Source organism: Centropristis striata, chromosome 1 (assembly GCF_030273125.1).
Source record: "Centropristis striata isolate RG_2023a ecotype Rhode Island chromosome 1, C.striata_1.0, whole genome shotgun sequence".
NCBI classification, from domain to species: Eukaryota; Metazoa; Chordata; class Actinopteri; order Perciformes; family Serranidae; genus Centropristis; species Centropristis striata.
The window spans coordinates 15,288,980-15,316,915 of record NC_081517.1 but is presented as its reverse complement, the minus strand read 5'-3'; the positions used below and the strand labels follow the sequence as shown (position 1 = coordinate 15,316,915).

General features: G+C 38.7%; 1 protein-coding gene across 1 annotated transcript; it reads right to left on the bottom strand.

The window, feature by feature from the left end:
• mfng (MFNG O-fucosylpeptide 3-beta-N-acetylglucosaminyltransferase) lies at positions 1-27,784 on the bottom strand. The gene is made up of 8 exons (XM_059339528.1): positions 27,140-27,784; positions 18,955-19,000; positions 18,316-18,418; positions 15,043-15,196; positions 7,488-7,573; positions 5,925-6,090; positions 4,912-4,997; positions 1-547 (listed from the first exon to the last, which is right to left on the bottom strand). Exons 1-8 carry the CDS (start codon positions 27,512-27,514, stop codon positions 496-498), a joined length of 1,068 nt encoding a protein of 355 aa, XP_059195511.1. The 5' UTR covers positions 27,515-27,784; the 3' UTR covers positions 1-495.
• Between the last annotated feature and the right edge of the window lie 152 nt (positions 27,785-27,936).

Sequence of the window (27,936 nt, the reverse complement as noted above, 5' to 3'; positions counted from 1 at the left end):
ATTCAGGCCACATCCGTGCAGACTGTGCAATTTTAAAATTTTAGCAGTTCTGATGATCATGAAGCAATAGTAAAACAAACAAAATATAAGTCAAACTTTTATTAAATCACTATAGACATTTATGTAAATTCTAGATTTATGTACAATTTCATGTTCATTTTTGTAAACAAAACAACTTGATGAAGTTCCAGTGAAAACCACAAGTGCTGCCTTGTCTTAAGTGCATCATGCCCACAGATAAATCCTCCAAACAAAAGCAAACAAAAAATCACTATTTTCTTCATTTTCTGGGTCCAGGAGTGTCCATCTGATCGCTCTGTAAAGCAGGTACAGGAGGCTTCACTTCTTTCTTCTCCCATTCTGGTGTCTGTTCCTTGAAATTAAATCCATCAGTTTTCTCTGCATGCATAAAATACCCAGGAAAAGTACTTGATCCAGCAGGATTACCAGTCTCATCCCGTGTGTGTTCAGAAGTTGTAGTTTTCCGTGAAGAGTTCAAGGACACCAGCTGGTGAAAGGATACAGCATGCAGTGGACTGTCTTAAACCTGCAGAGGACAGAAGTGTTTAATAATAACTCAGAAGTTTAATATGAAAAACGTTCTCACTGTTAGTACTGTTTGGAATAGTTTAGTCTCCATGTTTTATGCAGTTCAAATTAGAGCCAGACCAATATGGGATTACTAAAACCAATACTGATACCGAGTATCAATATTGGTTTTGGACCGGAGTGGAGAAATTCACAGATTACATGGAGCTCCATACAGTGTATCATTTTTGAGCTGGAATGAAAATGCACCTTTTCTGTGTGGATTGTGCATCATTTTTTTGACCGATTTAACTGTGCAAAGGTACTCGGACGGTTGTTTTCTTAAACAAATGATGAATATTTTTATACATAATTATATGTTTTCATGTCTGACATTGTCAACCAATTCTCAAAATGAACATTGACAAAATATGGAAAAATTTAAATAAATAGCTAAATAAACACCAGTACTATATGTTCAATATCAGTGAATTGCTGACCATTTAAATAAATAATAAATTCAATTGAAATAAGTTGTTATATGACACAATTTCTAGATCAGCCCAAGCTTCATTATCATAACGTTATATGTTCTGTAAATAATTTTTTTTTTCTTCCTTTTTTTTCAGAAAACACGCATGCCGATCTATGGGTTGTGCTCTAGTTTAAACAGTAATGTGTTTGTTTGAATATCCCTTTAATACATTATGTATATGTTTATGCATGTGTTTAAAAGGCTGTTAGTTGTTTGAAAATATATTTCATTATGCTGTAGTTTTTAACTCACTAGATCAATGTTATAATGAAAAATATATTTTTTAAATGAAACCAAGGACATCACAAATACATTGTCTCCATATTTAACCCCTATAGGAATGTATAACTTTATTTAAACGGAAAAGTTCCTGACTGAAATGTAAATTTCAACCCTTTTGTACATTTAACAGCAGCTTTTAAGGTCTGAGTCTGCAGTGGCTCTCCCTGACATATAAAGGTGAAGCATGGTGAATAAGAGCCTTAAAAAAGGCATTCAAGCAAAACTACAATAGAAGCTCCAGGAAAGAATAGCATGTATTATGTATTATGCACAGTGAACTATAGGGTCTGTCAGTTTGCAACGTGTGTGTGTTAAGGGGACATTAAGTTATCTGTGACTTTGTATTGTCCTCTATCAGCAGCCGGCAGTGACTGCGACAGCACTGATACTGATGATCTGCTGCTACAAAAGGAGAGAAAGCTTAAGCTGCTAAAAATAGTGTGGCAGAAGCATCTAACGAAGATATTATGGAGTAATATCATAAGGCTGGAGTGTTTGTGCTTATTTATGATTTTTACCTACGGCAAGGAGATAATGTTTTTACAGTTGTCTGAAATCTCAAAAGCTTGTTATAACCTTTTAGATTAAATTTGGTGCAAAGTAAGTCAAAGAACAAAGTATTAGCATTTTGTATGGATCTTGGAAGTTTTGATAAAGTCTGCATTTTGGCCTTTAAATAGTGCATTATATTTGCTTTATTATATCAATTAAATCAATTACTCAGTCAATTTTGTCATATTAACTGTTTTTGGTCCTCCAACCTAAAATACCAACCACATAGGTTGTTTGTTCATTCCCCCTAATACGACCAACAGGAGTGTTTCACAAATTAGCCTTTCCGGTTTCATGAGATCACCATGTCCTCAAACCTCGTGGTCACCATTATAAACGTGTGGTTAATGATGAGAAACAGTCACAGTTTTGTTGTTGTTTTCGGCAGCAAAACTACACTGAAAAAAGAACCAACTTAATTGAATTGTTTCATTTGGTAACACCTAAATGAATTAAGTTCTTTCAAATTAATTTTATAAGTTAGATTAACACAATTGATTTTAAATTAATTTAAATTTTAATTCATTTAGGTGTTACCAAATGAAACAATTCAATTAAGTTGGTTCAACTATTTTCTTTTTTCAGTGTACTTGGTTAGGTTTCAGAAAAAAGGTCATGTTTGAATTAAAATGAGTTTTTGTTACAATATTAAATTAACCTACGTTACGTACCTTATGTAAGTTAAGTTTGTTACTTGTGTGCATAATAATATAACTTAACATAACGTTGACTTTGGGTTCAGACAGGACATGAACAGTGGTCAAAGTCCTGTGCTTGTTTGAGCCATCCACCCCCTTTGACGTCCTCTCTTCACAAACTTTCTTTGTAATTAACTAGGGATGCACCCGAATTCAAAAACATTATTCAAATTACATGCAGCACGGATCTTAATATTGTGAGATATACTTTTTTTTTGGTATTATTATCATATTTCATATTGCACGTGGCACATTTTGTATTTTTGGGTGTAAACAGGCTCTGTTTACAAAGATTGTCTATTATAATTTCATGAGTTTTAGTTTTATCCTGACACCAGTTGTGTTTCTGTGGCTTCAAGTGCTTGGATATAGGAAGTCTAAGATGCAAATTGTGGGAAACAGTTTTATTAACCACAATTAGTACCACATATCTAACATCTTGTCCCTGATTAATTGCTGCACTGTGAAGACATGTTGTGACATTTAGTGATCAAAATGAATGAAAGTTTGTTCACAGAGCCTCAGACATGACTATGTCTCATACTGTCGACACAAATTCGTTTTTAACATTCCTTATTATTTACTATTGATTTCATTTTCAAACCACAAGATCTGTATTCTTTCTCTGAACCCATTTAGTGATGCTCTTTGCAAATTATATTGATCATGCCGCTACACACTTGAACTGATTTCTTTTGGAATAACAAACTTAATTTCCACAAACATACCTGGGTAAACACAATATAATGAGATATGGATAAAAGGTTCTGTTTAGAAACCTGACAAACTTTTTTTGACCCGCTCTATCAAAGCTGCATCGATGTTGAACGTAACTCTGTGCGGCACCAGTGGGTGGAAACAAATGGAAAGAGCTCACTGCGGAGCGTTTGTGGTGATATGTTCTTACAGCTGGAGATGGCGAGGACTGGGAGAAACAAACACATCTGTTGTGTTACATCAAATTGCTTTTATCTCTGACTGAACCGAGAACACGATGAACTGGAGCTTCAGGTCGGCTCATGTGAGCAGCAGAACTGAGTGCTGGGGATTTCTAAAAGCAAAGAAGCGTGCATTTAACAAGCATTTTGCAGTGAGGATTAGCTATTGTTTCAATGCAAAGGAAAATTTTCAATCAATATGTGCTGTGTGTGAGTCTGAGTGTGTGTTTGTGTGCATGCATGACTAAATGCGTGTGTGTGCATGTTTGTGTATGTATACTTACAGATGTGTATGTGGGGGAGGGAGGGGTGGCTTTTGTCATTTTTATTGTCTGTTTTTATTCTTATTTTTTGTAAAGCACTTTGTGTTGCATTTTTATGTATGAAAAGCGCTATATAAATAAAGTTTGATTTGATTTGAAAATCAGTCTTAAATATGTATTAATATCATGCACTTATGTTTTATATTCCTTGATTACATGTTACATGTAGTGTTTATTCCCATGTTTAGATTTGAAACAAAGTTGAATATATGTTTAGTCAACACAAAAGGTATATCCTTAATTATGTCAATCTCTCCAACACTTTGGTCCAGAGTAAGACATAAAAACAACTTTCTGTCTATATGAAATGAAATAGAGCAGTTGGTAATCTAGTAGGACTCCAAGAATAGTTGCTGTCCACAGCAGACTGTTTTGTGTTGCAGGGTGTCGTGGTCACTGCAGCCTCTAGGGGGAGCAATCTAGGCAATAGACCTTTATTATTGTAAAGATCGGTAGATAACTGTAAAATAATTGTAAGAGTGGCCACATGTGGTAATTCCAGGATAATAGTTAACGCTAACGCTTAGTGTAACAATCACACAAGTAGAGAAACAGTGTAAAATCCAGTAATATAAGTTATACAGCACTTTAATACAGCTAATAACATAACTAAATCAAAGGTTTGTTAACAATATCCACTATAAGCTACTGATCATTCCAGAACAAGTGAAGCTGTATCAACAAAACAGCTGAGTGTATTAAGCTGAAATTGCTTTATTGCTTATGACTTTAACTTTTCATTTGTAAAATAATTAATTCACTGAATGTTTTTTTTAGAAATTAAATGGCTTTGCTTTAAACATTATTGCACAGAGATAATTTCTCTCGGTTGCATATCATTTTGCAAAGCTTGGTAACAAACCAGTTTGTGACCTTAAGTTACAGCAATAAAATATATGAATTCTGAGTGTCATATCTGTGTACATCAAACCGAAATGTTGTAAAGCTGCAGACTAAAGGTTGAGTCATTATCAAAGGTGCTGCACAGAGTGATGTGGGGAGAGATATGTTGCTCTTATCTCCTGATTTATGACTTTGTGGAGTGACAGACAAACCTGGAGGGGTCGTCCTCTTTAGAGAAGCTTCCTTTCACCTCGATGCTGTTCATCTTGTTCTCAAACATCCCATAGCTCAGAGTCACCTGCAGAGGAGGAAACATACACAACTCTAAGTGCATTTGCATGTATTATTGGTGTGTGTGTGTGTGTCTGTGTGTGTGTGTGTGTGTCTGTGTGTGTGTGTGTGTGTGTGTGTGTGTGTGTGTGTGCGTGTGTGTGTGTGTGTGCCTGCGTGTGTGTGTGTACATGTACGTTTGTGTTCTTGTATTTCTTACGTAGTGAGGACTAAAATACAGTTATAACAAACTGTTATAAGTGAGGACATTTTTGGAAGTGAGGACATTAAGGCCTTACTCCTTCAAAGGCCTGTGTGTGTGTGTGTTGTCATACTTCCTACATAGTGAGGACCACAACATGTTTTCAACCAACAGAGTGAGGACATTTTTGCAAATTGAGGACATTTTTGTCGGTCCTCACTTCTTTAAAGGCTTTTTGAGATTTCAGACTTTGTTAAGGGTTAAGGTTACATGATAATGAGAATTAACTGAAACTGTATTGTGTGGTTACAAAACTAACTAAAATTATAGTGAAAATGTCCTTCATTTTCATCTTTGTCAACTTTTTTCATACATAATGAAGATGGATAAGGCAAAGGAAATAAAGGCAAAATTTACTGTGACCTCTTTTAATCTCCCACCCAACAAATACCCCATTACAAATATAACCTAAAACTAACACTAAAACTAATGGAGACTAAACAAAAACTAGCAAACTCACTCTAAAAATTAAGTAAAACTAACTGAATTTGAAAACAAAAATTCACACCCAATTAAAACTAAAACTAATGAAAAATCCTAAACTATTATAACCTTGTTATGGAATTCACTATACCAGTGAGGGCCCTCACAAAGATAGAAGTACAAGAATGTGCGTGTGTGTGTGTGTGTGTGTGTGTGTGTGTGTGTGTGTGTGTGTGTGTGTGTGTGTGTGTACATCATGTGGGTCCCTACCTGGTGTGCTATGCTTCTGTGGCTGATGAGCAGCAGGTTTTCCAGGTGGGAGTGGAATAAAGGACAGTGGACCATGGAGATGCCGAGCCTCTTCTCCACGATGAAGCCCACCGTACAGTCATCAGGGAGACGGATTGTCGCCGACGTCTGCTCAAAACGTGAGCCTCTGAAAAAAAAACCCACACACATTAATTTTTCACTGATGACTAAAGACATGCTTCTGTACATCCACAGATTGTGCCTTTAAAAAGTATTATTTTTCTGATGACAAGGGGAGAAAATTTCAAAAATAAAAACTATAAAACTGCCTAACTTATAACCTGAAGGGATAGTGTTGCAGATTTTGCATGTTTTGGCCCATTAACTACTTATTGCATGTACTTTACTGCTGACCTTTTCCAAAGAACACTATAAATTCTTAGATTGATTCCCTACCTTCTAGCCCTGGGCAGCCATTAGTCTCCGCTCTTTGAAAGCAGTATAAATACAAACTTGCAGAGACCTGAAACTTATTTTAGATTGGTGATTCATCACTCTGAACATTTAGTCAGCTTTACTTTTTGGTCAAAGTTATGCTGCTCATTAATGCAGTTGGGGAAAGACACTGTTCTGAAAATGGAGCATAGAGTTGTTTGGTAGCAAATCCTCAAAGATTCCTCAAAATCACATTATGTTGTATGACACCTTTGTTCAGTTACTTCTTAGTCTCTCAAAGGCTCGCAAATGATAAGTCTCAGCCGCATTAGTGGGCTTCCATTGCATCATTTTGACAAAAAAAATAAAAATAAAGACCATTGATAAATGCTCTAATAATGTTCACTGTGATGGATTGCCTGTTTCAAGCAAGTTTCAGCTCCCTGATAATACATTTTAGAACATAATGAGCTCATTCTTTCTGCATTTAATGGAATTATTGAAGCAAAACCAATGAAATGATCACAAAAGTAATTTCTGATGAAAAGCTCACTTGAGTGAGGTTTTGGAAATGGTTTGGAAAGGTTTTGGGTTTGGTTTTCAAATGAGCTGGATGCTGAGGCTACACTGAAATAATAATTGCAGGGCCAAAAAATATATATATTTTTTTCAATCATCTATATAAATTCTACAAAGAAATACGAATTCAGTGCTTTTACTTTAAAATAGCAGTTTTTCATGTAGTGCATTACTTGTGATTGTTTGTTATTATGTGTCCTCAGTTTTGTATGTAAATTGAATCATTTGTTCCAAGTAATATTCACTAAACCAGTTCATTGGCTTAATTAGTTGATATTTCCATGTAAAATGTAATTGAGGCAAATCAGTGAATCTGCAATTTACTTGTGTATTGTCATTAAAAAAAATAACTGGTTCTATTAAATAAATATTATTTAGAAACAGCCTGAGTAAAGATTATAAACACTTTCTGTGTGGAAAAACTTGCCTAGCTTTTTTTTAAGTAAATGTCACTCCAATTTTTTTCAGTGTACACCCGTTTTTATTGTCTCTGACTAGCATATATGTAGACATTTGGTCAGTATGAGGACAATGTCCATACATGTGCAGGAAGCATCAGTTGGTGAATACCTGGCCCATGGAGCCATCTTCTCCGCCAGCCGCCGACTCAGACAGAATCCTGCTCCTCCTGTTGCAAACCAGAATCGCACTTCCCTCTGAGTGACAAACACACACACACACACACACAAATAAATACTTATAGATACATACAGTACATGAAGAAGAAGGCACTGTCAGAGGGCAAACAGGCCTCACGGTATGTCTGTCTGTCTATGACTGGCCCCCTGCTGGTCATTAGAATTAATGCAGATTTAAGGCACTTCCACATTAGCTTGAATATCCCCTGACACACAACTTACACAAAAAAACTCAAGTGACAGTGGCCTCAAGCAGTAGTTTGGTCCTGGTATTGTATTTTGCCAATCAAGCATCATCCAGCACCAACTGGTCTCCCCTCAAAAACGTCAATATAAGGGGTGTGTACAGGCAGCAAAATACGATGCACATTTATGTTTCAGACAGTCCTCCACCACCATCTTGCTGACACAGTATAAATGATTGATAGCGAGTTTAAACAGTGGATTTTCACCCAGGAGAATAGGTTCATGTCCCATGTGAAAACAAAAGTGAATGATTTTTTAATGCAACTTCCCTGGATCACGTCACCTCGTAACTACTTCACTTCCGGTATTAACATACATTTATTTCCTGTTTAAACTGTCTTTTATAACGCTTAACCAGGAGATTTTTTGCCCTAAACCTAGGTCAGTTGTTTAGTAGTCTAAATTCACAGAAACTGCAGCCTTTTTCACAACCGTGAACCATACATGTATGTATAATAACGTGTATGCTATTTTTAGAACGCTCATTTTGACAAACTAGTTTGTGGTATTGACAACGGTCTATTCTGTCGTTTAGGTTGGAGATCTTGTTCGGTTCGATTCGATTTTATTATTCCCACAGCGGGGAAATTTCTTTGTTACAGCCGACCACAAAAATTGCACACAAAATTATTTCCCTTTTAGATAAAGATAAAAATATAAACAATCTAATAGAAAAAGACATTTAACAATATACTATATACTATATACAACCTAGTGCAAGTGAAGAATGTGCAGAGTGCAAATTATATGCAAAATGTGCAGAAAAGAAAGAAAGAAACTACAACACGTTCAGGTTGTGCTGGTGTTATACAGTCTTATGGCAGCTGGAATGAATGACCTGCGGAAGCGTTCCTTCTTACACCGTGGATGTAACAGTCTGCTGCTGAAGGAGCTGCTCAAAGACCCCACAGTGTCATGCAGGGGGTGAGAGGGGTTGTCCATGATGGATGCCAGCTTGGCTAACAACCTCCTCTCACCCACCTCCTCTATGTCCAGTGGACAGTTCAGGACAGAGCTCACTCTTCTAATCAGTTTGTTAAGTCTGTTGTCCAGCAACACACCATATTGACCAATTAAATACAAGCAAACTGAAAAACATTAATGCTGTGTGAGTTGTAAAAATCTATGAATTCTTATACAGCACATTGGCATGTAATTAGCCATCAAATTCTCTCGGATCTTCTTTTTCTTTTGTACCATCTGTACTTTAACAAGCTCTCAGATGAAGATAAACAGTTTGTGAAAGCATTCCGGAAATCACTGGAATCTGTAGGTATCACATGAAATTACATTACATTACATGTCATTTAGCTGACGCTTTTGTCCAAAGCGACTTACAATAAGTGCATTCAACCTGAAGGTTCTAGCCTTAGACCACAGGAATCAAGTAAGTACAGAACTTTAAGAGCCAACTGTCAACTTGACCAACTGTCAAGAAGAAAAGAAGAGAAGAAGAGAAAAGAAGAAGAGCATTATATATATATATATATGTGTGTGTTAGGTGACCATGACTTGGTTGGAAGGTATTCAGCCTGCAGCGGAAGATGTACAGGCTGTCTGAGGTCCTGATGTTGGTGGGGAGCTCGTTCCACCATTTGGGAGCCAAGACAGAGAAAAGTCTGGAGGAGGTTTTGAGGCGAGTTGACCCACGCAGGGTGGAAGTCGCCAGCTGTTTGGCTGATGCAGAGCGGAGAGGACGGGCAGGGGTGTAGAGTTTGACAAGGTCCTGGATGTAAGTAGGACCTGAACCATTAGCAGCAGAGTACGCCAGAGCTAGAGTCTTGAAGCGTATCCGCGCAGCCACCGGTAGCCAGTGGAGGGAGCTTCAACCAAGAGACCAGTGTTTGTGGCACTTGCTGGAAGTTATGTTATGTATGTAAGTATTGTTTATTAAGCCTAACCATGTTCTTTTCTTTCTAACTTATATAGGGGTTTTGTTGCCTAACCTGAAGAAAGTGGTTTTGGTACCAAAACCAACTCTTTTTAGAAAGTGATTGTGATGTTCAAAACAGCGAGTGCAGTGCTGTAAAATGATTTTGTAGGAAAAGGAGAACACGCTGACCACACATTTTGATCCAGTGCTATTTTCAGTTTGTAGTCGTCCTTGTGTGAAATGCTCTTAAGGAGTAAATCACTTTCAGTCAACGGGATGACAATTGTTATACCCACTGTGAGTGAGGCATTAAGCCTCCCTGACCTTCAAGTGTAGAGCTTTCTTTAACACTTCTTTAGCTTAACAAGATTTTATTTTTGTCAGTTTATCTTGTTGTGAGCATTGTTACCCCTAACACACATAAACACACACAAACACAGACACAGACATATTTGTAGTTACTGTTTTCATACAGAAATAAATCCTAAAATGAAACAAAATACACACAAACAACTGTGTGCACAAAAACATAAAAATACACACTGGAATATTAGGAATATTTAACAAACTGACGCAGTATCTTTCACTCTGACAAATATAGAAATAAAGCACAGCATACTTTATTTCCCTCTCCAGTCTGGTCTCCCTTAGACGTGTTGATTGTTTGTTATTTTGCAAACCACCTGATATGAACTGCATGTCTTTATCTGCAATTTCTCAAGCAGATGTTCATTTTTCTTTACTTCCCGCATTAAAAGCTGTTGCGGTGTGTTAGTCGCAGAAGTCAGACTGTAATTAAAGAACAAATTAGATGTTGTGTGTTACTTTCCTTTTGCGTTGCTGCGTCTCTTCTGCAAACACGTCCTTCAACTTCACAGCCTTCCTTTCAGTTACTTATCTGTGTTTATTTCTTCTGTTTGCTTCTTCTCCAGCAATTTCCCTTTTCCTTTACATTTTCCTTTCAGCTTCCTTAACCTTTGTTATACCTTTATCCACTTCTCTAACCTCTGAAGGGTTTTCCTGACTTGCATTTCCTTTTCTTGTGTCCTTTCCTTTCATTTATTTCCCTTATTATTTTCCCTATAATTTCCTTTTCTTACAATTTTCCTGCCTTTGTTGTTGTACCTGTATGTGTCCCTTTCCATTCATTTCCATTATCTCCTTTGAATTTCTTTCTTGTTCTCTTCATTCCTGTGGATCTTTATATTCTATTTCCTTCCTTTTTGTGTTAAAGGCCATTTAATTTCCCTACCCTTTCCTATTTCCTTCCTTTCCTTTCCTTCCTTTTCTCCTTCCCTCTCTCATCCACCACTCTGCCTCACAATAGTGACAGGAAATCGAAAAAGACAGTCAGCGAGATGTAAGAAAATGTGTGGAGGAGACAGAGAGGGAGCTCGACATTTGTTTTTTGTTTTCTCCATCACCCATCCAATCCCGGCGAAGGATGGAGACGATGAAAAATAGAAAGAAAAGAGAAAAGTGAAAGAGAGCAATGGGAACAGAAGGAAGGAGACGGGGGAGAGAGGGAGGTAGAGAGAAAGAGATAGGAAGCAAAAATAAATAAAGATCTATTTTTCGGCGTAAATGGGTGCAATCAGAGTGGAGAATGTGACACAAGGGAGATGGAGAGAGTAATTCCAAGAAATGAGTGAGAGAGATTGAAAAGGGCACGGAGAAAGGAGGGGGGGGGGCGTGGTGTTGAGAGCTCGCTGGAATCAGGATGAACTCAATAGGAGAAAGAATTTTACTGTAAAGCATGTGAACCCAGTGACACACACGTACACACGCACACACACACACACACACACACCTGTGAACAGCAGCATGTGTATTCAAAAAACAAACGATCGACCTCCTGCTGTTTGACAACCTCCGAACCCCCAGGGAGTCTTCTTCATTGTATGTAGTGTGTGTGCGTGTTTGTGTGTGTGTGTGTGTGTGTGTGTGTGTGTTACCACCAATCAATATCTCCAACGAGACACTAATCATTTATTGATCCACTAAGGTTCGAAAATCCTTCTCATGTGAACAAAAGCCGCAGAGCTGCACGTTTCCTGTACTTCTATACATACGTATGCATCCATACATACATTCATCCATCTGTCTACAATGGACAGCATCCGGCCCTCATGTCCCGTCAGCAATGATGAGAGTAAAGGTATGGATTTGGGAAGTATGGATTGTGAATGGCAGTGGTTAACTGGCAGGGCTGCATCTGGCACAAAACCAATAAAGGGAGACCTCAGCTTTGTTTTACAGTTCATTAGTGTCCTCGGTAGAGCTACTGAGCGTCCAAGCAGAGCATCAAAAAGAGAGGAAAGGAAAAAAGAACGAATAATGGATTGATAGACAGGAAAGAAGAAGAAAGGAAGAAGGGAAAAAAAGAAATTTCAACTTCATTGACAATTATATATTTGTATAAACTAGTGCAGTGCCCGTAGGAAGTATGTATTCGTATAGTGGGACATGCAACATAAGAAGTGAATAAAGCTAAATCTCCGCTTAGCATGCTAATCGCGAATAACAGAATTTGCACATTACATGCAGACCACAACAACGTCTGCAACTCCAACACTTACTTTTCATAAGGTACGCACACCATCCAGCACATACACATTGAACATTGATATTCGCTGGAAACTATTTGAATATTATTGGAAAATCGAACCTTGTAGCGCACTTTAAAACTCCGAAAGATAGGTAGGCTAAATAGACTTACAGATGAGATGAGTCAGGCGTAGAAATCCAGAGTGAATTGTGTTACTGACCAGGTGTAGGCCTATCACACAATGGGGCGGAGCTTCCCGAAAAGGCGTCCAATCGGAAACGAAAATGCCGCAACACGTCCTATGTAAATAATGATTTTTTGAAAAATTAATTCAATAATCTTCAAAATCGAGGATGCACACCTTCTTGCCATTCACAAGCCACATACGAAATCTTAGGTCAGTCTGACTAACGGTCAGCAAGATATGCCCTAGACACACACACACACACACACACACACACAGACAGTTCTTACTTTTATAGATAGATTTACTTCTTTAAAGTTGATCTTTTTAGACATTTACTTTATTTGATTGACCCAAACGACACAATAGACAGTTTGTCAGTACCACCCATAATGACACATATGAGCGTTTGTCAAAAGTGGCTTGCGGTACAGAGGAGCACACGCCATTAGTTTACATACGGTTCACTGTTGTAAAAAAAGCTGCTGGAGCCACCTTGATGGCCATCATTCCTCTAACTTGATAAAAACATCTACTTAAACTGCAGAGAGACAGGGTGTCTCATATTTGGACATATTAAAGCACAATATGTTAAATCCATGCAAATTCCAGCAGCTCTTGAGGTGCTGCGGTGGCCAGCCAAACTGACAGCTGACCCGTTCAGTTAACAATATTAGTTTTCTGTGTGCTACATGAAAATAATATGCGGAAGAAAAGTGGGGTTTGCATTATTTCTGTTCCTTTTTCTCCAAACAAGTGAACACTTGATTGACAGTCAGAAGAATAATAGTAGGGCACCACATACGGTGCAGAGCAGAAAGTAGGAGATCTAATGAAGGTTGAACGGGTACCTATGGAGTGTGTGATTCACTCAGCAGGCAAGAAAAGAAAAATCAGACTTGCATAGTAAAATATTGATGGTGGTTTTGTGCAGTTTTTAGAAATAGAGGCATATTTAATGAGACAACAAAGACTAGGATCTTAAAATGCGTCAGAAGATGCTGACACTGTAAACCTGAGTAATCTTCTCAAAATGTCCATTGAAAAGTGTCTTTGACCTTAAACCTTCTATATCTTAATTGTGATTAAGAGGATTATGCTGAATATTTCACGTGCATTGCGTTTGAGGAAGAACTGGTCCAATAAAAATAGCTGAATGTGTGGCTGTGAGTGGCAGCAAACTTTGTTTGGCTTGAGAGTTTACTTCCATAGCATCAGGAAAACAGCAAAGAAGAAAAATAGTAAAGAGAAGAAAGGAAAGAAAGGAACAAGGCAGGAAGGAAGAATGCAAAGAAACAAATAAGCACAGGAAGGATTTATGAGAATCAGTGAAAGTCTAACAGCAGCTCTGTGACGGTGTGATGACAGAAATAGATGGTGAAAAGAAGAAGGACGGAAAGAAGGGATTCAAGATGGAAAAGGGAGTTAAAGAATCTTGGTAGGCAGGACAGCAAAAGATAAATCTGTGGAGTTACGTTAAAGAAAGTAATGTATCTCAGAGGGGTCACCCTGCCTTGCAGAGTTATCGGCCCACATAAATTAAATTCAGTATAGCTTTCAGAGGAGTTTTAGTGTGCTGTGGTGCAAGTGCTGTTTCAGAGGCTTTTACAATCCTGGGGAAGCAGCTCTGGGGAAACATTGAGACAGATGATATGCCATATCTGCTCTCCTTGTAAGTCCTGTGACAACATCTTGCCAACTGATGAGTTCATGCAAAACACCTTCTGTGTAAAACCTTTCAAAGTGTATTGTAAAAAAATGCTTATTTGATGTCATGAAGTAATGACCTCAGCGTGTGCTAAGCATACCTCCACCCAGCTTCAGCCCAGAAGTCTAAAAGCACCTTAGGGCGCTTTCACAGCCCAAGTCCGTTTGGGCAATCCGAATCAGAGTGTAATTGATACATTTGGTTCATTTTGTATTTAGTCTGGTTTGCTTTCACAGTGTAGAAATGTGGAGCGGACCAAATAAAAAAAAGAGATTTGAAGAGGGGCATGTACGGGAGGGCTGGAAATCTACTCACACTATTATTTCTTATTGATTGAAAAGTTGGCGGTGATTGGCGGTGTATTTGATTTCTACTGGTCGTAATCTTCTCTGGTGTTCGACCAAACTAATGTAGAGAGAAAAATTCAGAACGCGCTCCAGTAGAATCAGAGAGGGCGAGCCTTGATGCTCCTACAGTCTGCTTCTACCACAAAGGTAAATATTAAGTTATTTTGAGCAAAATGTTGATAATTCTGCAATGACAAATTAGCTGTTTCTCAGTGGTAGCCTACAGAGTGAAACTGAAGGACACAAATATATAATAATATTTATGCTATTATCTGTGTACATCTTACCATGCAGGTAGCCCACAATCCACTGCGTTTTGGTTCATTTCCTATAATTGGGTCGGATTCTGGTCAGATAACGTTCACAGTGCAATTGAACCGCACTAAGGTCCGTTTGGAACTGGACCGAGACCCCCTGTCCAAGTGGTCTCAGACCAGTTGTTTTGGTGTGCACCAGAGTATGATTGGAGTGTTCACAAGCAACTAAATGAACCGTAACAAGGATTTAAGGGCACCAGAGTTCGATTAAAACGGACTAAACTTTGGGTTGTGAAAGCGCCCTTAGTTGCATTGAAACCGTACCGTTGCATTGCCCTCCAGCAGCTCGTGAGCAGTGATGGGCTTGTCCAGGCTCGGTTTGCCCACGTAGATGTCGCCATCCTGAGGGAAGGCTGAGAGCAGGGACAGGAGCGCCTCCGGATTCACGTAGTTATCATCGTCCACATGACAAAACCACCTGAGGAGCCAAAGAAAGAAGATGCAGTTGCAGTAAAACATAACACTAGTGTTTGTTTAGATAGTCTGCTCCTCTCCATTCCTCCTGCTGATGTCTGCAAGCAAGCACATCAGATAATTCAACACTTATTTTCCTCCTTGTTGGTTTCATTCTTGCACAAATAATCCAACTGCCCCCAAAGATTTGAAAATTGCCTAAACTCCAGTAGATGATAAATGGCTTCAATGGTAACATTTTTCCTTTCAAATTGAAATTCTGGTTTATCATTGTGCCTGAGTTGGCTCTTCTCATATGAGTGCATCCATGTTGTGACTCTGGCTTACCTTATGCTCACAGGGAGAAATGTAAGGAAATAATTCCTCAAATCCATCAAAAAAATAGTTGAGATTTGTGATGGAATATTTGAAAGTCAGGGTTTACTTATTAATGAAGCTGTGTCATATTTACCTTGCACGGCTGCAAGACCATCATGGGATCACGGGCACATTAAAAAATCAATCTCAGTCCAAATGTCTTAAACCTGCATTATTTCCGATGGCCAGCAGGGGGCGAATGCACTAGTTTCAAAAGGAAGTCTGCTTGTATGAAAGTCAATAGGAAAATGAGGCTACGTCTCACTTGATTTGTTTTGGTGTTTATGGTCACAGTTGCTGGTTTGGAGTCTTGTGGGTTCATTTTGTCATTTAACGTAAAATTCATAATAATAAAGGGTATGCTTCAGGGCATGGGTTTTCACTTCGTAAAAGTTTTTTGTAAAATTTTGGTCGCTTTAAAATGTTTCTGCTTGTTTTTGCTTCAATTAAAAGACACTTTTGCTCTTCACTCTGAATAACAGATGCCCCTTGCTAACCAAGCTAGCTACCACATAGCGTTCTTCCAGCTCATGATCCGTTTTGCACAGGCATTGGTTGCAAAAACAATTTGGCTACCGCAATAAAACCAAGTTCAGTCAGACAGCTCACATCTTATAAATGTTTATTGCAACATGTTAGATTTGGCGTCTAGTCTCCGATCTCATTACTCCTCAAGCAGTTACATGAGGTGTTGAGGAGTGATGGTTATGTATATTCCCCCCATCGGAGGCTACAGGTGGAGTGGTGATGGTGGGGCTGAGATAGCAAGTGGCAATACAGATGCAGCAGCAGCATCGGCAGGCAGAGGGAGAGCTTGAGGATTATTCTCATCTTAAAACCAATAGCTGACATCACAATGACTATATTTGTTTATACAGTCAATGAGCTTGTAAGGCTTTAAGTAATGAGTTTGTGTCTGTATGACCAGCTGTTTGGACTAATCAAACTAGTTTCAGGCACAGTTAAGTAAAATAAACTACAAAGAACTTCTTAAATCAAAGAAAAATATAAAAGAAAAACAACTGCACTTCTGTCCGGATTCCCTGTTGTCCTCCCAGAATGAATTACTCACAGTGTCCAAATGACAAAGCTGCTGGTACCAAACTGAAGTGCTGCCTTGTTTCCTCTGCCATCCTAATGGCTGCCCAACAACACGAAAGGTTTCCTTCCAAACCAAACAGCCTCACTTCCCTTTCAGTCCAAATTACAAATTGAGCCCTGGAACCAATCTGATGATGACGCTTTTTCATTTTCTCTGCCATCTTAATGACAGGACAGCAGTCAAAGACTTAGTCACACACCAAACACAAGCTGTTGAGCCTCATCGTATTTTCCACAAATCAAATGACGGAATATTAACAACACATTGTCCGTCGTGCTGTTTGGCAGCCTGAAGCGGTGTCGTGTGTTGAAACAAAGTCAAAAAAATCCCAATTACTCACAGTGTATGATCTGATACGTGATGTGGGCTTCTCAAAACACTACTTTTCTTCTACTGTTGTGTTTTTATGATTTCTATGGGAAGTTAAAGGAGCAGTGTGTAGGATTTAACAGGATGTGTTAATGTGTCATGTAAAATCACCTGACAGTAACAATTGTTATGTTTCCTTTGGCTTAGGGCTCCACCATGTCTCTACCAAGGTTATAATAGTTTTGGATTTTTAATTAGTTTTGGTTTTAATTTCGTTGTGAATTTTTGTTTTCAAATTCAGTTAGTTTTAATTTGTTTTGAGAGTGAGATGCTAGTTTTTATTAGTTTCAATTTTTTTGAAAATACTTAGTTTTAGTTTAGTTTTTTTTTAAATGGGGTATTCGTTGGGTGCAAGATTCAAAAAGTACACAATACATTTCGATTTTATTTCCTTTGCCTTATCCATCTCAGCCCCAATAAGCTTATTAACTCTTGCAGCTCCAGATGTTTCAAATTTTGGTTCGAGTGAAGTGCTGAAACTTTTTGAATGTAATCACCTCACATAGTCATGTAACATTCCAGTCTCGACAAACAGATTTACCAATGTGTTCCTGCATGTTCACTAACCAGCAGCTGTTTGGTCGGAGCTCAATAAATAATGCTCATAATTTCATATGAACCAAAAAGGCTTATGTATGCAAAAAGTATCCCTACACATTTTCACTATAATTTTAGTTAGTTTTAGTTAGTTTTGTAACCACACAATACAGTTTCAGTTAGTTATCGTTTGTTTTTTTTAAACTCTCATTATTATTATTTTTTTTAAGTTAAATAAATGTTTTTTCAATTCTATTTTTTTGTTAGTTTCACTAACTATAATAACTCTACAGGAGCTCAGATTAGATAATCGAATAGGAACTTTTGCTTTTTCTTGTTGCCTGAAGGCCACCGTAGTTCTCCTACACGGCTAAAAAGGGAGGAGTAAGTGGTCGGCTATTCAGCTGGTTGTAATCTGCAACCTCACTACTAGATGTCGCTAAATCCTATCCTTTAAAAGAACGATATGGAACATTTCCACATTAAAATGTTTAAAAATGACTCAACAGTGATCTCTGTGAAATACTGTGCATGCAGAAAATGTTGACAAAATAACATTTCAAATATATCTGACTATAATTCTCCCCTTTGTATAGATGCTTATGTAACCCTAGATTATTTACTTTGATTTCTCCTCTCAGCAGCTGCAGCTATAACAGCCCGGTTTCCCCCCTGCGGTGATCATTATGTCTATAATCTTAATCCGATCTTTAAATCCAGTGCATGCAGGATGATAGACAGACCTTAATTTGCCTCACCTCTTGTCTGAAGCCATGAAGCCGTCGTACTCTGCAGACATCTTGCAGGACAGGGCCTGCTGGCTGTGGTCTGACTGGCAGCCTGTGACCACCACGTTGTAACCTAGACAGAAAGAGAGAGAGAGAGAGAGAGAGAGAAAGAGAGAGAGAGAGAGAGAGAGAGAGAGAGAGTTTGATTTATTCAGATGAACTGTCTCAGTTTCACAAGTGTTTCAACATGATGATACTGTATATTGATGACTATGTACTTTTTTGTAATCTTTTTTCACCAAATCAATAATTAACTCATTTTAATTTGAATGTGTAAAATGGGTTTATTTGCAAATTGTAGCAGTAGAGTTCACACAATCTGCTGACAAAGAGGGGGTGAGAGACCCGGAAATAGAGATGGAGCGAGAGGTAGAGAAAAGATGGAGAGAGAGGGAAGAAAGAGCAAGAGAATGAAGGAAGGTCAGAACAAAATAAGAAATGCAAGCAGCCCTGCAAAGCATCAACTATAAGGAGACTTTACCTTACAGCCCCGGACTTAAAGTATATATATATATAAGTATGTGTCCAAAAGTATGTGTCATACTGTTTGGAAATCCGCATCTAAATTCAGGATTTTGTGTTTAAATCACATTCAAGATTGTGGCTTACCTTCTGAATGTAAATCCTCATCCTCCGTGTCGGTGAAAATGAACGTCTAGACAAAAACCAAGGAGACAAAAAAAGGACTTAAATACACCAGCTTCGATTATATCCTTTTTCTTCTGCACTTCTGCAACAGGATGTCCTGAAAGCACCTTCATTAGGGACTAAACTCACACAGACACACACACACACACTCACTCATGGGATCAATACCGTTTTGAATGGAGCAAATTCAATGTGACGAAAACAAGGCTCCCCGCTGTGAGATAAACAAATTAGTTATTGCACACAGACACAGAACAAACACACGCACACACACACACACACACACACACACACACACACACATATTTATGATCCAAAGTGAAAGTGGTCCAGGGTGCACTATATGGCAGAGTCACTGGCAGATATATGAGTCAAATAAGTGTTGGATAACACACTCACAAACACTTTAGTGTTGCTAATCTCACAGCCCTCACATTCAAGATAGATAGATAGATAGATAGATAGATAGATAGATAGATAGATAGATAGATATATAGATAGATAGATAGATAGATAGATAGATAGATAGATAGATAGATAGATAGATAGATAGATAGATAGATAGATGTGTAGTACAACACTGACCTCTGGTGGTGGAAAACTGTAAAAACTCAACCATGTCAGTTGAGCAACAGATTTATTTTACTACTTTTGGAGGAACTTTCATATAATCTGAACTGTGAATGAAAATAAATTAGTTGATATTAATATTTTGTCTACCAAAGTCCAAACAAAGTCATTAATACACATAGGTGAATGAAATATGTAAGATAGAAATGTGTAATATACAACCTATTTTATTGATATTTTAATCACAACTTGATCCAGTTAAATTGATATTTCTTTATTCATGTCTCAAGGGACTTTGTGTGGCGAGCAAGTTTGCAAACATAAATCTGAATATAATATATGAAATTTGATCCTGTATGAAAATAGTTTTGCCGTAAATGTGATTACATAATGCAAAAAATGGGAAACAAATTGAGCTTCCTTTACAAAAATGGCATATTGTTATCATATTATTTGGCTCTTTTTGACTGAGTGTAATCAAGACCGGTGGTGGGTCTGTGTCTGTGGGGAAAAGCAGGTTCTGTCATGTTTATTTATAGCCTCAGAGACCTTGGAGCCAATTGGTAGAGAGAGTGCACATGAGGCGAAATACTTGAATTTTCATCTTAAATTTAAATCTCCACCACTGTTGTATGTATGTTGAATGTAAACCTTCTGACGCTGCTGCAGTCTCAAAACGATGCTCTACAAAAATGTTATTAATAAATGCTACATCATTCACATTCCTGCGCCACTTTCATCCATCAGACATCTCACATGTAAAATGAGAATCTTTATGGTGCATGATTCACTGACGCTAAGGAGGTTTGTACCGGGGGATTAAAACAGGCAACCTTTGCTTCACACTCCATCTCCGCGGCCCCTCAGGCTGAACTGTGCAGTGTGTTCAACTTCCTTTGCCAGGCAGGCACTAAATAACCTCAGAGCGGGACAAATCACCCGTTAGATAAGATAAACACAAACCATAACTCGTGTTTTATTCAACTGCTGGTTTTGGCTTGAATGCAATACTTTGTATATACATTTAAAAGCATTTTAAATTAGCTCTGTCTAAGTGATACTGTATCAGATTCATATTGGATATATTGAGATAAAATATTGAGAATAACAAAGAGAAAGAAAAAATATACAGCAGAGAAAAGATCCCACATAATGACCTCAATAGCTTTTGGTTTTGAGGATCAGAATTTATTGTTTTTGTTTAGCCACATACAACTACTGACCAGTTTTCCAACATAAAAAGCAATATGAGGACTTTTTATGCCGAACACACCACCTATTAAAATTATTTATGACTATTCTTATTACAATTTTATGGCCGCAAACCCATCTTAACCTATAGAGAAAGAGAGACTGGTAATTTGGAAATGTTACAGAAAAATATTCAAATGCATGAGGAAAAAGTATACATAAAAGCATTGGAAAATTTAGAGAGAAAGGAATGAATCAAATATATTGATTTTAAAGTAAAATAAGTTTTGGATTTATGTGTAGTGGATTGCGGCAATGACAGAAAAGGCGAGCGATGTGAATCAACAGGTAGAAATGTGTGTGTGTGTGTGTGTGTGTGCGTGTGTGTGTGTGTGTGTGTGTGTGTTTTAAAGAGACAGAGACAGTAAAGGATGAGATAGTCGGGTTAGAGTGTGAATCGATCAGGGTGTGAAACTGAATTTCCCACCATAGAGAGACACTGAATGTATGATAAACGTGTGTGTGTGTGTGTGTGTGTGTGTGTGTGTGTGTGTGTGTGTGTGTGTGTGTGTGGACTGTATGAATAAGAGACATGCAGTGAGAAAGAAGCTTTCCAGACTGCCTGACAGGCAGCTCCAGCTAATGGCTGTAATCCCTGGATTACATGTTCAGATTAGAAAAATATCATCCAGGGATACCTCTTTAAAAAAGTGAGATGTCTGTTATTTTAGATGGGTGACAGTAATATCTTTTTATTCCATAAACTCTTAAGAAGAAGCAAAGGAAGACTGTGGCTGGGTATTGTCCTGCAGCATCCAGTAGGAGGCGACAGAGGTGCTGTTTCATCCAGATGTGTGTGTGTTGGTTCTTGTCCTTCTATCTTTGCGGGGCTTTGAGTGTCAGACCTTGAGAGTGAGGACATCTTTTGAAAGGTGACAACATTTATGTTTAGACTTGGTTCTAGGATTAAGGTTTGGGTATGACAAAAGTCTGTTCACTAAATTACGTTGTGGGGACTTACTGTCCAAACTGGCGACAACAACAACACACAAGGCTAAATCAATAATGTTAGGGTGATTGCTTTTTGTGCTTTACACGGTTACAAGGTTCCTTTATTTTCATTCTGCAACACAAGGTTGCACAACAAAATATGAGTTGTCGTCTCATTTATGCTTTACAAGAAAAAAACTATTTTTTTATGGTTGGGAGTCTTACAGCCTGAGGGAAGATGTTTTGTGGTTCTGCAGTGGATACTTCTGTATCCATTGTCAGGCACTGATGCTCAGTAGATGAATATCCCATGCCAGTTTGTTGTGTTTCCAGGCAAGATGCTTTCTAGAAGTAAACAAGAACTTGTCGTGGGGGTTTTGCCTTGTAATGTTTCCTTAAGAAATGCAGCTGTTTCTTAATTTTCTTAACAAGGGTCAAGGTGTGACATATGGATGTGTTTGTGCACACCATGTCAGGTTAGGTCTGTGATGCTGATTCCAAGAAACCTAAACTTTTCACTTACTCCACCTACAATCTTTTGGTGCAAACAGAGATGAATGTTTTCGTCCCCTTTTTTTCTGAAATCAAGGATCAACCTTGGCTTTGCTGAGCACCAGGTTGTTCTCTGTGCACCACTTTGCAAGATTGTTTTTATTTCGCAGTATGAAAACTCATCGCTGTTTGCAACTAGTCCGATGATGGTTATAGGAGCCGCCTTTAAGTTTATCTTTGTTTATCTTTGTCTGCAAGTGTGTGCTGCAATGATTCTGTATGAATGTGCAGGCGTTACCGTCATTGACTTCAGCCTCAGTCACAGGTTCCTGTAACCTGGCCTAACAGACATTATTCTCCCCGGACTTATTTTGGAAGGAATGTGAGTCTGACCCACTGCACCCAGACTTCCCAAGTGGTGAAAAACGAAAGAAGAAAGAAAGTGGAATTTGGGGTTACAGGAAAAACTCCACATTAAGTTTTTCTGCAGAGTTAAACGGAAGTGGGCTGAGAACACCACCCTGGGGGGCTCCGCTATGCAGCACTACAGCGGAAGAGGTGTGAAGACCAATCTAAACTGACTGGGTACTGTGTTTGTGTGAGGAAGTCCAATATCCAGTTGCAGAGTGCATTACTCAAGCCCGGAGAGTTTACCCGTCAGTTTCATGGGGGAGATTGTATTGAATGCTGATCTGAAATCAACAAACGTGATACATGAGCACTGAGCTGAGTGCAGTGGAGGCGGCATCCTCTGTGGATCTTTTGGCTCCGTCTGCAAACTGGTACACTTTCAGGCTCCAATGAGATTTAGTTTGATATGCTTTGTCGGAGGACAGGTTCTTTGCTTTTTGATGAAATTGCATAAAGAAGTGATGACATTACTTTAATAATTACTCAGCAGCAGTTTACAAATTAAATCATCAAAATGTGTGTCAGTGGTGAGTGTGCAGAGCTGTGTTTAAATGATACTGCAACACACTGTTCCTTGCTGTGTGTGTGTGTGTGTGTGTGTGTGTGTGTGTGTGTCTACATTAAAGTCACTAATCTCCATAATACTCTCTCTACTGCACTCTATAAGAAAGGCTGCATCATCTATTCAAGCACAGTTTTACTGTACCAACTCCAGTTCATCCATCAGTTCTTAATACTTTTACCTTAATGCGTCCCTCCCTCTCATCCTTCCATCACTGGAGGAGGAGGAGGAGGAGGAGGAGGAGGAGATACCTGGATCAATCCTCCTCACCACTATCACCAAGACAGCCGCCACCATCACCCACCCCAGTAAAACCCTGAGAAAGGGCCACCATCACAGTTTCCTCTATTCTGGTCATAACTCAAACTAACTGCTTGCACTGAAATCAGTCAATGTGGGCCGAGGAACAAAAATGGCAGACTGTCACCACGGAGTGTCCCATAAACAGAGTTTGAGAGGACATTTCACTGAGGTCAGACAGACATGCATAAATCTCAGCTTGTTTTTTACACTGCTAAAGGGCCATTAACTAAGATTTGTACTGCCCCGCGGCACAAAATGACCGCAGTATATCTGGATAAGGTTTTTGATCAATACTTCATAGATTCCTTGGCTTAAAATCTGGCACATGGACCTTCCAATGTGTTCCACCGGGGCGTTTTGAGGCGCCTCAGGGGAACTTTGATGAAGAGTAATTGAGTAAAGGGAGAAAATCATTTAATTATTTCAGTACTTTGTTCATGTAGATTTATCCAGTTGCTTAAAGGGGTTCAAGCCAAGGACTGGACAGTCACAGGATTTTGTTGACACTGCATTAATGTCATATAAGCATTTAGCGTGGAGCTGGAGCCAGAGGGTGATTAGCCTAGCTAAGCATAAAAAGGCAACAACACAAACAGTACCCTGATGTAAGAATGACTGCAGTCTTTCAGTGAAGTTACGTGGTGAAACAGCCAGGAGCAGTGACTTTTAGAGGCATGTCGTTATATTGTTTCATGTGAGAAAATAAGATGCAGTGTGTCAGTAAATGAGTTTTAAAAACACTACTCAGCGAGCTGTTTTCCCCATTTCCAGTCTCTATGCTAAGCTAGGCTAATAGCTGCCTGGCTCAACATAACAGTAGTATAAATCCTATCATCTCACTTTCAGAAAGAAAGAAAATATATTTCAGAAAATGTAATAATATTAATGTCATGTTCTACAGACAGGTTTAATTGGTTAAGAAACAGTCTCAACTTCATAGGTATGCCCTACATAAGCAAGCAAGACCATCGATTTATTCCTTCAGCTCAGGCTCTGGCGGGGCCTCCAGCAGTGACCAGCCTGCTGTAGACGGACCTAGATCTGGCTTTGCTGCCATCTAGGACCCGCAATCAAAGTAGCTTGCATGGAAACACAACAACTTTTCTTCTCAAGGCTGCCAAAATCAAAAACTTTAGGATTCACATACTAAAAACAGCTTTTTTAGCTTGTATACCATATACCACATTTAAACACATATATTTAAAGACTTTCTTTTGCCCACCATCAATTTTGGGACTCTTGAGACAACTGTCCTTTAATTTATTAAGGCATTTCTCATACAAAGATTCAATGTGGTCGATAAAGTATCAAATTCATTATTAGAATTAACATTAAATATGGTGAATGTGTAAACAAAAGTAGTACTTTTGTATCCAAAGAAAATGCACACAGTGCATAGTCAACTCTTTAAAAACACATAGCTTCAATTTCAACCTTTCTGTTGCATTGTTTTCCATTCCTTGGATTTTCATCCTTAATAGTATGAATTATCTGCAACATTGTCTGTTGCAATTTGAGAACTCCAGATAGAAAATAATATTCAGTTACACAGACTTTAACCTTCAAACTGAAAAGTGTTTTTTTCTGATGATTCTCAGCCATTAAAACCCAGGTGTATTTCTGACCTGGGCACGACATTAAAAATAATTCAGGTGACCCACAGCTGTACAGGGGCCCTAGATCATGTAGGGGACCAAATAAACTACTGTTAGGGAACGGTTTCTGATGCAAAACTCCTGCAGACTTCAGCTCTGCAGCTCTGTGACAGCAGCTGGTTAGAAATGACTTCTTACCCTGTGAAACGGACAAAGCCTTGTGATGTGTGTGTGTGTGTGTAAATGTATGTGTGTGTGTGGGGGGGGGGGGGGGGGGGGGGGGGGGTGTAGCAAAAAGTTCTTTCTGTTCTGCAATCTGCCTCTTCACTTCCTGTTCTATGACCAGCTTCCGTTTCAGTATTGTTAACAGAGTTGCTACACGGCGGCTGCTTCCCCTCAGTCCAGACAACCTGCCTGCACTGCTTCCTCCGTGTGTGTGTGTGTAAGTGGGTCTGTTTTTGTTGGGGGTGTATTCTCAAATACATGAATTGTACAAAGTAAAGATAAAACAATCATGTGTTTTACTGATAGAAAAGGGAATACACCATCAGTATATTTCTGCACCATGAGACAGAAAACGAGAAGCAAAAAGATGAACGCTTCCTCTCAAGATCACTGCTTATCTGTTTCACTCATTTCAAAAAAAGGAAATGAATTCTGTCTCATAAAACACAACATGGAATTGAATAAAATCAAGTACAAGTACAAGTGTATTTAAGTTGTAAAAGATGCTGTGTGTCTTTGTATCAGTAGGCCTACTGTCAAACCCTATGAATTAATGATTATTGTACTGATCCTGAAGATTAACTCTGATTTTACCAACCAGGTTTGACTAATCAAGCTCCTGCAGATCAGAGATTCTGAGATGAACAAATGTTGCTGGTAAAGCATTGCGTGTGGTTTTTCCAAGCCACTCATCATTCATAGAAGCTGGCAAAGCCTCGCTGAGAGCAAAATGCCAGACAGCCTAGTGTGTGTATTTGTGTGTGAGAGAGACAGAGACCTAAAAGACAGGGAGAAAATCTATTTAAATCTGATTAGATTTGTCGCTTTTGCTTTGGCAGTAACTGATTTATGTATTTCATGCCAATAAAGCACCTTTGATTTTAGCAATAAACTGGAAGAGAAGATGGGGAGAATTGAAATGGGCCACTGCATCCTGAAAAGCAGCACTCACCAAAACTCTCATATGATCCAAATATCTTGATGATCTGAAATAAAACCTTTCAAACCTGACAGCAGAATAAGAGATACTCTGGCTGCTTCCTGGCTGAGCCTCAGAAGCTCACTCGTGTCAAATCTTTCACCATTATCTAACTAAAATACCTAATCTCACTTTCACTGGAGGCTTTACACCAGACTAAACTCTTAAACAGTGATGACTGAAATATTTTTGAGTTTAAAAAATCCACCTATGCCCCTGAAATCCCTAAATACTAGAGTAGCAAGTAAGAAAACCAGTTAAGCTTTCAGAATTAAATTAAGGTTTCAACAAGCTGAGAAAGGAAACAGATCCCATTTCTAATGTTTCTCTTTTAATTTTGGAACTGGAAAGTTTCCCTCTGTGTGCTTTTTACACTTATGTTGCCAGTAAAGCTGACAGACCAAATCACTCGGGAACTAAACTTTCAGCCAAATCAATCATCAGACTTACAGCTTCAAAGCAGGAAGGAAGTGAATGGTTTCATTTCCCTCATAAGGTCTAAAGCACATGTCCTCATATAGGCCTAATGGTGTCTGTGTATATATATATATATATATATATATATATATATATATATATATATATATATATGAAATAACTGAATGTTATAGTGACTTAAACATGTTCAGGAGTTCCATCTTAAATCTCTGCTGAAATGTTCAATTAAAACGTCAGTATGTTTTCTTAACTGTTGCCCAAAATATAGACATAATTCAAAATAAACATGTAAAGTTTGCTTTGGTTAACTTGGTGCAGGTGGTTTTGAGTGAGAGCGGTCTAAAATCAGACTTTTCAGAGCATAACAGCTCAGACACAACAGATACTTACATGCGCCTTGGTTCTGGAGATCCACGTCTCCAACAGGAGCGCAAGACGCGTCCTGTGGAACCTCCCGGTGGTCTTCACAGCGATGAAAATATCCTCCTGCCTCAGTTTCGGCTGGGTGACATGTGCACCTTCAGCGGCCGGCTGTCCTCTCCTCACGCCGGTGCTGCTGCTGGTGCTCGCCGGGTTCTGCGCGTCCTTGGCCGGGGATGGTGGAGCCTGCTGGATGGAGCGCTGGAGCGCGCCGGGTGACTGATGGTGAGGAGCCGCGCTGAGTTTGGGAAGACTGCTGGTGCGTAATTGGAAATCCACATAAAGAATGATGAAGAAGGTGAAGATCAAGACGGGCAACTTCCGACGCATCCATCTCTTCTGCATCGTAGAAGCGACAAGTTATTTACATCCCATAAAGCATGAAAACCTTCTCCGTCCCTTCTTTTAAAATCCTCATGTTCATCTGTTTGGGTCTAACTTCGTGGCGATTTCTCCATCACCTCTCCGTCTTCCTTCTTTACAACTTTATCACTGGTGTTCCTCATAAATTAACTCATAATTTGGATGCCTGTGGACTATTTATCGGAGTATTTTAATAATCCTAATAATTTATTAGAGTGTCTTCTGTTTTGGAGAGGCTTCAGCTGTCTGAGACTGATTTCCTCTCATTTTCTGAGTAAAACCTGCTGCAACTAGGATATATTTGACAGTCTGCCCTCCCATTGTCACCAGTGTCAAGCAGCACGGAGTCAAATGATAAAACTTCCTGTTTTAGATTTCAAAATAAACCACAAGATTGAGAAATA